General features: G+C 62.4%; 1 protein-coding gene across 1 annotated transcript in view; it reads right to left on the bottom strand.

Annotated features, from left to right (window-relative positions):
- The window catches only part of CCDC187 (coiled-coil domain containing 187), a 37,555-nt gene extending 21,931 nt beyond the window's left edge, over positions 1–15,624 (bottom strand). Inside the window, exons 1-6 of the mRNA XM_014529659.1 lie at positions 15,563–15,624; positions 10,678–11,183; positions 9,488–9,586; positions 7,738–7,830; positions 599–1,590; positions 257–351 (exon numbers count right to left, since the gene is read on the bottom strand). Of these exons, the coding sequence (XP_014385145.1) occupies positions 257–351; positions 599–1,590; positions 7,738–7,830; positions 9,488–9,586; positions 10,678–11,080 (1,682 nt within the window). The 5' untranslated portion in view covers positions 11,081–11,183; positions 15,563–15,624. The remainder of the gene's footprint in view (positions 1–256; positions 352–598; positions 1,591–7,737; positions 7,831–9,487; positions 9,587–10,677; positions 11,184–15,562) is intronic.
- Positions 15,625–15,913: the final 289 nt, after the last annotated feature.

Genomic DNA, 15,913 nt, shown 5'->3' with positions numbered 1-15,913 from the left:
GTGCCCTTCGAGAGAAGCCTGAGCAAAGGCTCATGTCCAGAACATATGAACATGCAGGAGGGAGAGATGGGGTGCAGGGGAGGGTGGGCTGATGGGGTGGGGTTTCTCCTGGGTGATGGAAGGGTTTGGAAGTAACAGGTTCTGGTTGCACAGTGAAAGCGCTAAATGCACTGGTGTGGTATGAGCTCACCTCAGTGAGACGGCCAGGCTGTGTGGCCCAGGGCCCAGGAAGTGCAGCCCCCCACCTGACACCCACCTGCCCGGGGCCTCCTGGTCCCCCAGCACCATGCCGGAGGTCACCTTGCTCCACCGCAGCGCGGGTGACCCCACGCTCCCAGGCACGTCCTGGCCCTGGAACAGAGACAGATGCAGTCAGTCTCACGCAGACCCTGACACCCTGGCTCTGGGCCCAGAGCTGGCCCTGGCCCCCAGGGGTCTCAGGCTGGACCCCTCTGTCTATCCTCTTTAGGGGCTGGTACAGAGTCAACGGGATCCCTCCAGAGCCTGGTCACACCGAGGGGGCAGACAGGCCCCGGGGCCCTGGGGGTGGAGGCTGTGGCTGAGCTGGTCCACACCCCCTCCGCACCCCGGTGCCTACCCTGGATGGTGCTGAGTGTGGGACGAAGGTCACGATGCTGGGGGTCGTCTGGGAGACCAGGGGGAAGGCCTTGGTGGGGCCGGCCCTGCCCCGCACGGCCTCACTCTGCTGCCTGTACACACCCTGCAGCCGCTGGCTCCGCAGCTCCCGTGCCTGCACGGCCGAGGCCTTCTCCTCCAGGACCTGCTGCTGGTGCGCCAGGGCCTTCTGGCGCATGAACTCCCGCAAGGATGCGGGACTGTATGGGTGGCCCAGGAACCCCCGGGGCTTTGGGCAGGGGGGCGGCAGCCGAGCCTCATTCTCCTGCCCAGGTGCCAGCTGAGAGGTGCTCTGGGCGGGCTTGGGCCAGGGGTGGGCTCTGCACTGGACTGGGGCGCCAGCCTTTTTCACGAAGGAGGCGCTCCAGGGCCGCTGGGTGGTAGGGCTTGGCCTTTCCAGAAGGCTCCAGCGTCCTTGGGGAGAGGCCTCCCAGTCTTTGCAGGGGGCCCCAGCCCTCTGCCTGGCCGAGGCACTCCAGGGCCTCTCAGGGGGGCTCCCAGGCCTCTGGGAGGTGGGGTTCCGTCCTTGGGGGGACCAGGTCCTCTGCGGATAGGACTCCCACCTGGCCGAGGCACCCCAGCACTGCCCAGTGGAGAGGCTCCTGGCCCACTCTGAGGAGGAGCGGTGCACCCCCTTGGCCGGGCCCTGAGAACTCTTGCCGAGGGAGACCCTCACGTCCGGGGCACTCCAGTGGCCCTTGGGCCTCCTCCCTGCCAGCTGCTGGCGCTCCTGCCCTCCCCTGCGGTGATGGTCCTGGGCCAGCTCCAGCCCCGCCTGGATTTGCTGGCGGAGGTCCTGCAGGATGTCCATGGCGGACTGGATGCTCCCGGCCTGGTCACAGGACGCCAGGTTGGGCATGTGGGTAGGCACCCGTGGGTCACTGCGGACGGTGGCTGGACGGGGTGTCCGGAGGCCAACAGGGGAGCTCTCAGCAGCTCTGTCCTCCATGTCTCCTGCAAAGACAGGCAGTCACTAGGGGCGGACCTACAGAGCTCAGAGGCCCCGCCCCACCCCCGCCCCGGGGAGCCTCCTGGTCTCTGTGCTCATCCCGAACTCACAGTAGACCCGAGGGGCAGGTGAGCACACGTTGGGGGACGGGTGTCTGGGAGGAGCCCATTGGCACTCGCCCTGCTCCCCTAAGTCGGGAAAGCCGAGACAGCCATGCCCAGCCTTCCGGAGCCCAAGGGGTGCCCTTCAGGGACAGAAACCCTGACCTCCGGCTTCTACATAGAACGGTTTCCCAAAGTCCCCTTCTGGTGGCGAGTTCGCAGGCCATTGACACGTCACTGGGAGGACGCTGCTCAGGCACCGATGCCACCTCCTTCCCGGCGGCATGGGGCCCATGCCCACCCATCTTCGGCAGCAGAGCAGGGGGAGCCCGCGTGCGCACACATGCAGGCGGAGGCACAAGGTACCTAATTCCGCGGTGGGGGCCGGCGCTCCTGAGGGGGCCTTGCTCTGAAGCCTGGGGAGGGCGGGAGGGGGCCCGAGCAGCCCCCTCACCAGGGCTTGTCCTTTCCTCCAGGCGTAAACACCAACCAACTCAGAATCTTAAACAGAGAAAACACACACAGAGGCTCCGAATGCTGGTCCCAGTGGGAAGGGCAGCGGCTCCGTGCAGCCTGGGAGACCAGTTCACGTGACAGCAGGGGCGGGGACAGCAGTGGGGAGGGGAAGTCCTGCCTCCAACACTGCTGCCTGGATTGGGGAAGGGGAGGGCCACGGGGCAGGACTTCACTAGGGCACTGGTCCTGGGAGGAGCAAAACGGGGCAAGTGTGTCTGTGCGTGTGTGCAGGGGAGGTGGGAACAGGACCCTGGCGCCCTGGTTCAGTCCCACCTTCCTCTGCTGGCTCTCTCCCCCCACCCGCCCTGATACAGGCCCACTGCCACTTGGAGCCACACACTCTAGCCCTCCCTCTGGGGGCCTTGATAGTACTCGAGTGCCCCCCTCAGGACCTTGCTTGGCCACCTTGCTTGACACCTGGTCTCCCCACCACAGAGGAGGGGCCAGGTGAAGACAGAGGATGGGCTAGGTAAGGAAGGAGGAGGGGTCCTGTGAGGATGGAGGAGGGACCACATGAACACGGGAGTGTGGACCTGGGGTGTGGTCATGTGCCCATGGGTGTGATCGTATGATCATGGGCTGCAGTTGTGGACGAAAAAAGGCCACATGCTAACTGACAAGCTCAGGGAAGGCTGGCATGGTGGTTTTGCAAACTCTAAGACCTAAAGTAACCACAAAGGATGGTCTGAAATTAAACTTTTTAAAATTAAAAGCAGCCTTAGCCAGTTTGACTCGGTGGATAGAGCATCAGCCTGCGGACTGAAGGGTCCCGGGTTCGATTCTGGTCAAGGGCACACGCCTGGGTTGCGGGCTTGATCCCCAGTGAGGGGCTTACAGGAAGCAGCCAATCAATGATTCTCTCTCATCATTGATGTTTCTCTCTCCCTCTCCCTTCCTTTCTGAAATCAATAAAAAAACATAAAAAAAATAAAATAAAAAGCAGTCTATGGTGGGTAGTTCTTAACTGAACCTATTGTCCTTTTGCATCTGAGATAACATACCTGTGAAATGTCAGGTAACTTGTAACTTCCCCTTCTCTGAACCACTCAGGGCACAACCAATGGGCCAGGGCCCAGGGCCAAGACCTTAAGTTCCCTCATTGTTCTTGTTATCATGTTAATTGTTGGCTGTTAACTATCCTGCACCCACCTAAGTAAATGAAGCCTGTGTCTATCATTTTACTTTTTATCCAATCCCAGAGGTTTCCCCTCTTTGCTTTCTCCCACCTCCCTAATCTATCAGCAATGGATGTCATGTAACCCACTTACGTCTCCTCCTTTGATGGTAATTTATAAAACAAGGTGAAAACTACCATTCTCTGTAGCATTATCCCAATACTAGGGGCCCGATGCACAAAATTCGTGCAAGGGTAGGCCTTCGCAGCCACGGCTGCCGGTGCCCTTGAGGCCCCAGCTACCTTGTGGCCCCACCCCCCACCCACACCCGCCTTGGCTTGGCGCTGCCCGTGCCTGCTGCCACACACATGCACCCACTGCAGTGCTTCAGGCTGGATCAATTGCCTTGCAGAGGGAGACCCCACCTGCCCAGCTGTGGCTCTGTGATCGATCACCCCAAGAGGGTGGCCTGGGCCTCCCTCTTTGGGGCAATCGCAGAGCCCCCCTGATTGATTGCCCCCTGGCCCGTGGCCTGGGCCTCCCTCTGTGGGGCAATCGTGGAGCCCCCCCCCATCGATCGCCCCCCTGGCCGGTAGCCTAGGCCTTTCTGCGGGGCAATTGCAGAGCCCCCTGATTGATCACCCCACTGGGTGGTGGCCTGGGCCTCCCTCTGCAGGGCGATTGTGGGGCAATGGAGGCCCCTGACCAATTGCATCGCACCCACCTTGGCTGGCCTGGCGCCAATGCATGTCATAGCATGGTCGTCAGGATGGTCATTCTGCTATTTGGCCATTCAGTCAATTTGCATATTATGCTTTTATTATTATAGATATTGAGATCCTGCTTCCCGGCAATTGTTGAGAGTTTGGCTCAAATAAACTCACAAAAATTCGTTACAGGTTAGAATGTTTTTTATGTTAACAGTCACGTGAACATGAGGTGTGGCTGTGCCAGCAAGAGGGAGTGGTCATGTGAATGGGGTGCATGGCCACCTGAATAAGGGGAGTGGTCATGTGAACAGAGGGGGTCTCGTGATCACATGGGGCGGGGCCACATGAACACGTGACAGTAGGTGTGTGCACGGGGTGGGGTCTCGTGATCAACCGGAAGTGGGCATGTGAATGAGGGGGCGGGTCCACGTGAAGATTGAAAGGATGCGGCCAGGAGCCCCCAGAAGCTGAAGAGGCAGGAAGGACCCTCCCCTGGAGCCCTCGGAGGGAGCACAGCCCCGACACCCTGATTTCAGATTCTGGCCCCAGAACGGGGAGAGCACGTGTTCTTCCTACGGCTCTGCCTGTAAAACCTCAACACAGGCCCAGAAGTGCACGCAGCACAGTAAGTGCGACCGATAATCATAACAACGGTGATGCTAACAAGCCACCAGCCCACACAGGGCAGGCGGGAGGGTAATGTCACAGCTGGTCACTGGTACTGAGCTGAAGGCAATTAATCTCTTTTTAAGCTGGTGACACTCAGAGACAACAGGGGTTGGGGGACCCCTGAAGATACCCAGGATGGCAGGATGAGGGACCAAGAGAGTGTGTCCCAAACGCAGACATGCTTGTCACATAATAAACATCATTTATCAAGGTTTTACTTCATAATCCAGGCTACACACACCAAATGCCAATATCATCCCCACCGTCATTACAAACCCAACCCATCCACCAGGGCCCTGGCGGAGGCAGGAGCAGCAGCCTGCCTTTAACTTGCACACACATGCACACACACATATGCATGTGCACAGAACAGACACATTCACACAGACACATACTCATGCACACACAGAGACACCCTTGCATGTACACATGCACACACAGAGATGCGCACAGACACACATGCACACAGAGATGCACACACATGCACACAGGCACATGCACACACAGAGATGCACATAGACACACACATGCACACACAGAGACACCCTTGTATGTACACAGAGATGCACACACACACACATAGATGCATGCACAAACATGCACACACAGATGCACACAGACACACACAGACACCAAAGGCACTCACTGCCCCTCCCCTGGCAGCAAATGAAGGGGAAACAAGACCACCCAGCTAAAAGTTGTCCTGTCCCCCATGAAGGGGCTTCCTGCCAACCAGGGAGCCTCACAGCAGAGACCATCCAGAGAGCAGCCTGCCCAGGGGCAGGTGGCCAGGCAGGGTCAGGCCTTGCCAGCACACATGCCCCAGTTGGGGCACCTCCCAGTGCCCAGGCCAGAGACATCAGCGCAGGCCTGAAGCTGGGCTTCAAGGAGAGGAAGGCCACACAGAACCTTGCTCTCCAGAGGCCATGCCCCCTGGAAGTCCCCTAAGGCCACATCCAGGCCACACCTCTCTGGAACAAGTCCCTGCCCTCCAAGTCACACCTTTTGTAAGGCCATGTCCCTCTAGAAACATGTCCCCTGGGGGCCAGGTCCTGCATAAGCTACGCCCCAATAGGACAGGATCGGAGACCACTACCCTCCAGGACACATTGCCACCACTGCCCCACCCCAGCCCACTGTGCCCTCCAGCCCCAGGCCCTGGGGACACCGGAGGTTAAGAGCTTGGTCTCAGGAGTCCTAGATCTGGGTTTATATTCCAGCTCTGCCCATCACTAGCTATGGGCCTTGAGCCATTGACTTAGCTTCTCCCTGCCTCAGTTTCCCCCTCTGTAAGCACCTTCCCACAGAGTCGCAAGGATGGAAAAGCAGCCACAACCTCTACAGGAGCTGAGCCCAGAGGGTCAGGATTCAGCTGGCTCAGGGCCGAAGCCAAAGGCTGGAACTGCCTGCCCCCCCCGCCCCGCCCCCACCTCTGGATTCTGAGGGGGCCCAGGAGTGGGGCTTCCCAGAGAGACGACTCTGTCCGGTGGGCAGGGGCTGTTTCTGCCCGGCGGCCTGGCACTCGGCCCACAGGTCCCTCCTCTGTGGGCGCTCAGTGTCCCCATCAGCCCACCAGAGGGTCTGGGTCAATAAATGGGTCCTGACGGGCACATTCTTTCTTCTGCTGAGCAGTTTGATGGCAATTAATTTTTTTACGAGCAGGTTTTTAATCTGCAGAAATGGATGAAGTCCCCAGTGCCCTGTCAGAGCCCCAGGGCCGACCTCATCTATGATAAAAAATGCAAAGTGAGGTGATATCATCTGAAATTAAATATGGGGCTTCATTTTCCTCCGGGCGGATGGATGAATATTTTATAACTATTGTGATTTAATTTTTTGTTAACGACAGCAAATTTCTAAATCATCCGATTCCCAAGTCCCGTGACTCCGACCTCTGACCCCATCCCCATCCCTCCTTAGCCCAGCTGTGCCTTCGCCGTTGACAGGAACTGATGGTCAGTGCGTCCGGGAGACACGCGTGGCGATGATGGATGCGGCCCGAGGTGCGCCCTCTGACCCAGTGTCGGGCAGAAAGCCGGTCATTTTTCAATGAGCCATGAAAACAAAACAAACCAAAGAGCCGAGAGCGGGGAGAGGACGGTGCAGAGAACGTTTACGTTTTGTGTATTTTCAGTGTGGCTTCTGGAACCTTCTCCAGGTCTCCCAGCACCCCTCACTCTCAGCAGGAGTGGGGTTCTGCCTCTGCCCCCCAGCATTGGGGCTCAGCCTCAGTGTCCCCACCTCACTCAGGACCACCCCCACCCAGGACTTTCATGCCATGGGGGAAACTGAGGCACGGGGATGTGCAGGGGCAGCTCAGAGTTGTGTATCTTAGACGAAGAGTCCTGCTGAGCTGGCCTCAGCCCGGGGGCCCCACCTGGTCAAGGAGCTGCAGGTGGGGATGCTCCCACCACCAAGACCACTTAGCAGACCTCTCAGCTGTCACACAAATGCATCACCAACGTCCCCCCTGGTGACGGCTCTACGTCCCCAAAGGGAGGGCAAGACGGTGGACGCTGCCCCCGGCCACTCCCCCCACCCGTGCCCAGGTGAGCTCGCTCCCTGGAATTCCAAATCCCACACCAGGCCCATCGGGAGCCCGTTCCCTCCGCCAGTCTTCCCAGTGCCAAAGGCGGTGGAACCTATAACTCGTCACATGGCACTGTGCAACAGGAAAGCAGCCACACCGTCAACCACATGTGTCATAGGCCTGCCATGCACCATGCTTGTCCATGCGTGTCAGTGTGCTTGAGGAGCAGACTGGGAATGCGTGTGGCCGAGGGCCTTTGGGACTGCACATGGGGGTTTGCGGACTTTCACTCGCATGTCACAAGGGACAGCCCCTGCACCAGTGGGCCCCACTGCTGCTGGCGGATGGTCAGGCTCTGCAGATACCAGCGCTGCCTCCTCCATTCACAGCAGACCCACCCCCCAATCAAGCCTGGCCCCTGTCGACCCCAGATGCCCGCCCCAAAACACCTGCACACAGCGCTCGGGTGGCCGCTGGGACCAGCCACCCCTCACGGCCCCTCCAGCCTTACCCTGGTCTTTGGCAGCTCTTCTGGTGGATGACCTGGGGGCCTTCTCTCTTTTGCAAGAACTACTCTTCATGCTTTTGTGTTTCTCCCGTAGAACTTCAGTGTGAGGAGGGGGGGAGAGAAGATGAGCAGTAACACATACACAGGGGTTCCGACCAGGTTCTAGGGGACAATGTGGGGGCCACCCTGCTCCCTGGTCCTGCATGCTAGTGCGGGCAGCCGGGCACAGGGCTCAAGGGGCACACGTGGCTGCCCACCCCCTCTCTGCGTTCTGTGTGGAGCACCCCTGGGGAGCCCTCCTGCAGGCAGGCTCCCCACTCCTCCCTGACTGTGCACAGATTCCCACTCTGTCTCCTGCACCCAACTTGGAGCTGGCCATGGCATTCGTGTTTGTTGAATGAATAAATAACTGACTGGCCCACGGGTGAACCCAGGGCATGGCAGCTGGCCACACTGGGAGACCAGGAGTGAGAGCTGGAGTCAGAGGGGCCTTCCCACGGCCCAGTCCACCCCTGGCTGGACAGTCAGGGGGATGTGGAGACCCCGAGGGGGTAGAGACTGAATCCCACAGGGGCAGACCGGAGGGGAAGCCAACAGGCCAGTTAGCTCAAGGGAATAGGCAAGCCCACCATGTCTACATGGCTGGGCCCACGGGATAGACTGGCCTCTGGTGCGGCCAGTCCAGCCTTGGTCCTCAGTGCCCGCTGCTGCTGCCAGGAGGGACCTCAAGACCCAGGCCCTGCCCACACCCTGCTTCTGGAGGCTCTAAAACGGCAGCTGAAATGTGACTGCCAAGAGCTGGCGACCAGTGACAGTGGGCGCCGAGGTCCCCAAGTCCCGAATTTCACTGTTGCCCCAGGGCCTCCGTGGGGGTGGATGAGCTGAGGCCATCGGGGCCCACAAGCTGGAGGAGGAGGACGGCCGTTCTGTGTGGAGTGGCTGGTGCCCTTGGTTAGGCCGGAGCTGGGTTAGGGACAGGTTCTGCCCCTTGGTGCATGGGGGCTGGGCCCGCACCTGGCTCCCCTTCTGTCTGGGGTGAGACACCCCCCAAAAACATGCCTGTGGCTGCCACTCACGGGGGTCTGGACGTGAGTGTTGGCCAACCTTTGCCCAACCCTGGCCACCAGGGCACCACTGGGACAGGCTATGACTGCCCCCCTGGGGTCCCGACTCACCTTCTCCTGCCCACAGCCCCCCCAAAACCCTCAGTGCTCCCCTGGGCCAGGACAGCCCGACCTCTGCTCCCAGCTCTTCCCCCGTCCCTACCTTGGTCACCAACATCTTGCAGCCTCTCTGGACTGTGGAGACAGCCCCCCCACCCCCACCTCCGTGGAGCCTGCCAAAGCCCACGCCAGCCCTGACTCCTACCCTCGGCCCCCAGGAGCGGCTCCCATCTGCCTTCCATCCTTACTCCTTGATCTGTTGGGTGAATGAGTGAGCCAAACCCTCATGGTTCCCTTGGTCCCTGGGCCTTTGGCACCCTGTCTGGAAATCTGCCGACCCACAGCCAATACCTGGGCACCTGCCGAGCAAGGCTGGGCCGTGGCCTGGCTGGGCCACCTGTGGGTGAGCAGGGAGCCCAGGAGCCGGCAGGACCTGGAGGACCCCTGTGGCTGGCACGTGGCCATGCAGGAAAGGCCTCACTTACTCTGTGCAGGAGTCTCAGCCAGGAGACATGCCCCACCAGCTCCTGCCCTGAGCCCAATCTGCCCTGGGCCGAGGTGCCAGGATGGTCGGCCGCAGAGCCACTCACCGGAGGCCTGGCGCTGGGAGACCCTGGAGGGTGCACGCTCCTGGCCAGGGATGGCCTTGTCTTGAACGGCATGCCCAGCTGCACTCGGGTTGCCGAAGCCTGGAGCAGAGTGTAAAGGAGAGGTTGTCATGAGACCTCGAGGAAGAGTCCCCGTTTGGCACCCGCTCGACAGCCTCTCAGCACCGCCCTGGACTCAGACCCCAGGCCCAGGTGCGTCCATGGGGCCGACCTCGCTCGTGGTGCTGAGCTCGAGGCCACATGACTGTCCAGCCAGAGCAGCACCACGGTGGCCGGCCTGGGGGCGACAGGGCCCCGTGTGCCTCATCTGGGGCCTCGTGCGGCTGGCACCAGGCAGCATGGGAAAGGACCGCCCCTGTGTGCACGCAAAGTCCCCTTTTGCAAAGTGAAGAGTGACTTCGAGGGACGCGCCCCAAAGCATTAACGGGGCGGTGGCGGGGAGGGAGACACGGGAGTGTCAGCCATTCCGTTTCCCTGTCTGCGCGTTGCAGCTGATGGAAAGTCCTGGAGAGAACGGCACACGCACAACAGTGTGACTGTCCCTGATGCCACCGAGCCGTGCGCTTAGACGTGGCGTGGATGGTCATGCTGTGTGTATTTTATACTTTTTTTAAACAAAGTATCATCTTAGAAGAAAGCATCCTCCCTGCCTCCTGGAAAGAGCTAAGCACCGGCTCAGTGGGCAGAGCCGCAGGGCTGCGTGCGTGGCGGCCGTCTCTCCGACAGGGAAGCTGCGTGTGGGTGTTTCTCTAGATCCCCAGCCTCGCCCTTGCCTCCCCCCACCCCATCCCCCACGCCGCCGGGCAGGGGCACACCGTGCCTCTGGGCACCTTCAAACCCCCCTGCAAGCTTTTCAAGGTGATCCTGACCCGATTCCCCGAAGACCTGACCCTGACTCTGCCTCCCGCACCCCAGCGCCCCTTCCACAAGCCTCCAGCCGGGGCCAGTCCCTCCCACTCCGTGTGCCCTCCCTCCCACACACCCGCTCCGCTCTGCTGCCAGCAGCCTGGCCTTCCTTGTGCTGAAGCCCAGCTCAAGGCCCCTCCGAGAGGCTATCCTCCCACTCAGCTCCCAGGCTGAGCCCCTCTCGGGGCCTCAGGCAGTGGCACCCAGTGGGTACACCCAGGCTCCCAGTGTGGCCCTCCCACCCTCACCAGGAAGCTGCTCCTGACCTGGGGAGGCCGGGGCTGGAGGGGCCTTCTTCAGCTTTCTGACCTTCCTCCGGGGGGCTGGCGGGGAGGCTCTGAGGAGGTGCGAGGTGCTGGAGGGCATCGAGGTGCCCAGGGAGGCGCAGCTGGCCTGCCGGCACGCCTGGGCCCGGATCTTCTCCCTCAGCTGCTCCAGCCGGGGGTTGCTTTCCCCGTGCTGCTGTGGGGACCCCAGCACCAGGGGGGGCCTCTCCTTCCAGGGCCTGTGGGCAGGTGCACACGACTTGTGGCCCCCCGAGGAGCCGGACAGGCGGCCCGATGACACCGAGCTGTCCCCATCCTGGGCCTCCTCGCCGGCTGTCCAAGCAGGGCGGCTGCAGGCCTGCCCCGGGGGGCCCGGCCTCTCCATGTGGTCAGTCCAGGCCATGCAGTGTGCCTCCCAAGGGGCGCCTGGCCGTGGGGAGGGCCTGGGCCACCTCAGGGCAGCCAGGAGGTCCTCCTCGGCCGCGGCTGGACGCCGCCCGCCTGCCCTTGGGAGGAAGAAGCAGACGCAGCTGTTCAGGTGTGGACCCAGCGGAGCCTGCACAGTGCACCCCCTGCCCATGCTCCTGCTTCTCGCGATCCTCGGAGCACCCACAGCCGAGGAAGGTGCGGGCAGTGATGTGCCCCCCACGGCAGCCCCCAGACATTTTCTCTTGGATCCCGACTGTACTCCTTGCTAAGCACTGTGATCAGCCCAGCCCAACCTGCAGGTGGGGAACTGAGGCTTGGGGAGAAGGCACACAGCAGGGCACTCTGGCCCAAGTCCCTCAGGGAAGGCATCCCAGGTGCGCAGACACCTGCCTCAGTCACACAAACCCTACCTGGGCCTGGCACGGGCCTTCCGGGCAGCTGGTCTCCCTGGAGCCCTGGGGCTGAAGGGGCAGTGCCCCTGGCTATCTCTGGGGTGCGCCTGGGCCATCTCCCCCAGGCAGGTTGCCGGGACTGCAGGACCAGCAGCGAGGGCAGAGCCGGGAGCCCTGTCATCACCTGCCCCGGGCACTTTCAGAGGGCAGCCTCAGGGTCTGCCGCCCGGCCCCCATTCCCGCTCCAGGCCGGCTGGCCACGCCCGCTCAGTCTCCGGCACGTCCCCTGCCCAGGATGGAAGCCCTCAGGATGGTCATGGAACGGGGTGGGCACGGTGGGCTTCCCGGCCCTGGGCTGGCAACGGCCTGGAGCTTCCTGATGCTGCCTCGGGGGGGGGGGGGGGGGGGGGCAGCGGAGAATTCCAGGTGGCGGTGACAGCACAATAACTCGCGTCACTCAGCAACCGTGCTGAGGCCTTCAGCCCCTGCTGGGCTCCAGGCAGCACCCGCCGCCACCCCCCCTCCCATCCTCCTGGGCACCTGTGCACGGTGAGCGAGCTGCCAGGGCCGGGGTCAGGCGCAGCCCAAGTCAGAGTGGGGACGCAGTGAGGTGCTGGGGGTGAGGGTGGGCTCCCGCAGCCAGAGGTGGCAGCAGAGCTGGGCTCAACCCCAGGCTGATGTTGGGCTCAAGGTTCAGTTCTGAGGGGCTCAGCCTGGGAACCCAGGTGCAGGAAAGAGGAGCCAGCCTGAGGCGTGTCCCCAGCAGCTGGATGAGGGGCTGAGTGCTCAGACCCTGACACTAGCAAAGACTTCAGCCACTGCCTCAGGCTGCTTGAAACAGGTGTGTGGCGGGGAGGGTGGGAGGGGGTGTGGCTTCTCGGCCCCCCTGGCCGGCAGGTGCTCATGGAGATAACAGCTCGAGCTGCCCAGGCCCAGGAGCCCAGGCCTGCCCGGTGCACCTCAGGGGCCTCCTGTCACCTGTGTGGTGACCCTGCAGGGCCGTATGGTGGCAGGACCTGGGCCTGTGGTCAGTTGGCCCTGAGCTCAGCACCGCCCCAGGAGGACTCCAACACGTCCCAGGGCGCAGTGTGACCTTGGGTGACTGGAGGCCCCGCCCAGCCTCTGGGGATGGTGAGCCCAGGGGAGTGCACTGGCAGCCGGACGGAGCAGTCAGGCAGGGGCCAAAGGGTGAGCACTCATTAGTTTTAGGAGCTGCACTCCTTCCTGGGCCCTGCGCCTCCCGAAGGCCTCAGACCCCTCTTCTGCCAGGACCCTGTGCCCACATCCAGCCCACAGCTGCTCCCAAGGTCGCCCCGCCCCACCCCTGTGCTCGCACCTGCTGGGGTGGCAGTGGCCTCTGAGCCGGGCTGCAGCCCTTGCCCGAGTCGTGCATGGACTGGCTCTGAGACCACCACTGAGTGGAGGCCACAGCCTGAGGTGCAGAAACAGCCCCCATGAAGCCTGGCCTGCGCTCACTCCGCTTGGCCAGCATCTCAACTGAGCCTGAGGCCTGAGCCCGGCTGCTGCCGGCAGGTGTCCCCCTTCAGACCCCACAGCTCCCTCGGCGTTCGGGGAGGCTCATGCAGCTCCCCTCCCGACCCCTCCTGACTCTCATCCTGATGCCACTCTTGCTGAGGAAGAGTGTGTGAGTGGGCCTGGCACCCCTCCCTGCTTCCTCCCCGACAGGCCCAGGGGCTGCTGGGGGCAGGTGTGGCCTGGCCTGTGAATGCTCGTGGCCGGGCACGGGGCGGGGGGGTGCTCATGAGGACAACCCTGGGGAGGAGTCCAGTCGCTGCCTCCAGTCCTGTGTCCTGGCAGGGTCAGAAGGCAGGGCTTTGCTGAGCTGGAGCAGACGGAGCAGCCCCTCCTGCCCCTCCCAGTGCTGGGTGGACACAGTGGAGGGAGCCCCGACTGCCAGACACACCAGGTACCCGTAGGTTCTGTGTAAGGTCAGAGACACAGAACACCCAGTGTGACCCTGAGGCCAGGCACAGACCAAGAAAGCCGCACCTCTGTCCTCACCAGCCCCCCCAGCCTAGCCTGCCCACTGCGGCCACCACCCAGCTCCTCGAGGCACCTGTGTGGAGCCCACAGAAGTGGAGACTCTCTAGGCAGCAGGTTCTGCCTCGAAGCCCCCAGGGGCTGCTCGTGCCCCATGCAGCCTGCTGCCCCGTGAGAAGCCCGGGGCCCGGGCTGGATGGCGGGCGGTGGGTGGGGACAGGCTTCCTTCTGGGAGTGTCAGCACTCGGCTCTGATCAGCCACACTGTTTACTTGTCACCGCCTGGTCCCCAGAGAAGCCGCCCTGAGCAGGCCCAGCAGGCTAGGGACAGCCAGTGGACCGTGAAGGAGAAAGGCCCGCAGCTGCCACGCCCACCTCCTGGGGCCCCAGGCTGGAGACCACAGAGACCTGGGCAGCAACAACAGGTCTGGGCGTTGGCATGGCACCCAACGGCCATGCACTCAGACCCAGCTCTGGGAGAGCAGCGGTCCCCAAACTGGCCCTGCGACAGGCCAGGCCCGAAGCTACCAGGCAGCAGGGGCCGGAGAGGGTCAGGGGCCCAAGGGTCCACACAGAGGTCTTGGAGGTTGAGCCAGGCTCAGGTCACATCTGGGGAAGTGACAGGCTGATGACCGAGCACCTGGGCACCTTAGACCTGCTGCTCAAAAGCACAGGCCACCTCTCTGACACCCAGGAGCTCACACGCACACACGCATGCACACATGTGCACGCACCCGCAGACATGCACACACACTCACACCAGGGTCTCCGGAGAGAGGCAAGCAGGGCGGGCTAGGGGGGCTGCCAGCAGGCTTGGTGTGGGGTCTCGTCAGGGGGTGTCCCCCAGCCTCAGTGCCTCCACCAGCCCCTTCCCAGGGAGGCTGGCTGGCTCCTCCCTGCTGGTCGGGCCCCAAGAGGACTCAGGACCACACCGAGGTGGCAGGTGCCAGGGTAGGAGGAGACGACACACAGCCAGCGTTTGGAGAAGCTGTGGAGGCTGGGGAAGCATCAGTGGGGAAGAGTGAGCACCGAGGACAAGCGGTGACCACAGAGCAGGGCTCCACATCAGAGGCAGCGACACAGCACAGCTGGCCGCACCCCCTCGGCTAAGAAGTCAGGACTGAGACGCAGTTGCCCAGGGAAACCTGAGCCCACAGCTTGCCAGGAGCGCAGAGCCACTGTCCACTCAGGACAGACTCATGGACATGTTCACAGAGAGGCCTGCAGGAAGCCACCTCCCAGGCCTGCTCCCAGCACGTTCCCCAGGCGACTGGTGGCCTGGGCTACTCTCCTCAGTCCAAGAGGAAGTGCTGCCACCTGGCTCAGCCACAGGACCCAGAGCAGAGCCCTGCCCCGGGCATCGCCCCCGAGCCAGGCATGCCCAGGCAGTGACACAGCCTTGGATCCCAGCACCTGGGGAAGGGGCCTATGGACAGACACCTCTGCCCTGGGGACCAACTCCATCATGGGCCCAGAACAGTGCTGAGGGTCATTGCTTTGGGGGCATGGCTGAGGGTCTCCTTCCACCTGCTGCCTCAGCCTCTAACTCTCAATTGACAGAAATCTTCTGGAAAGACGGGATGCCTGGAGGTCCATGCCCTTTGCTGGAGGAGTTACCTAGAGGGGTCGGTGCTGAGCCCATTGTCGGAAGTGGACCTGCCAGGTGAAACCAGAAACTGAACCCTCAGGCCAATTTGGGGTCTGGGACAGTATTTATCCCCATTTTACAAATGGGAAAACTGAGGCAGAGTTTATTAGATGACAATCTAGGTCCACCCGCAGTGGGACCTGAGCCCAAAGGCAGGGCAGGGCAGTGGGGAAGGCTGGCAGGCAACCCCCTCTCAGGGTCAGACTGGCTTTGCCCCCGAGGAGTCCCCAAGCCCTCAGAGGGAGCCCCATGGAATTCCCCTCCCCAGGGGACCATGACAAAGCAAGGGCAGTTAGTCTGCACCCAGCCACATATGTGGAAGGTGGGAAGGCCAAGCCACCCTACTGGCCTGCCTGTGCCCCACTCCGTCCACCACCTGCTGGTGTTGCCTCCCACCCCAACCACCAGGTACTCACCAGGTGGGAGACTCCAGGACAGCAGTAAACAGAGCCCAGAAACCAGATGGCAACCCTTCAGGTACTCCAGAGGTAGGCCAGGAGCTGGGCCAGAGGCTGGGAGGGAGGCCCGCCCTGACGTTGCCAGAGAAACCCAGGCGTCTCTCCACTGGGGCTCCTCCTCCAGGCCTGAAACCAGTGCCTGGGCCTCACCTGGGCAGAGGGGGAGGTGCACCTGGGGCATCCCTCCCCACCTGGGCCCAGGGCAGGGTTGGGCAGCACAAGGGAGGGCCACTGGGCTCTGGCCACACTGCTCTCCGAGAGGCCTGGACTGCCTGGCCAGGCTTGCATCTGTGGGGCCAGGCTTGCATC

The sequence above is a fragment of the Myotis brandtii genome, unplaced genomic scaffold (assembly GCF_000412655.1).
Source record: "Myotis brandtii unplaced genomic scaffold, ASM41265v1 scaffold691, whole genome shotgun sequence".
Lineage (NCBI taxonomy): Eukaryota > Metazoa > Chordata > Mammalia > Chiroptera > Vespertilionidae > Myotis > Myotis brandtii.
This window is presented reverse-complemented; position numbering and strand designations above follow the sequence as displayed.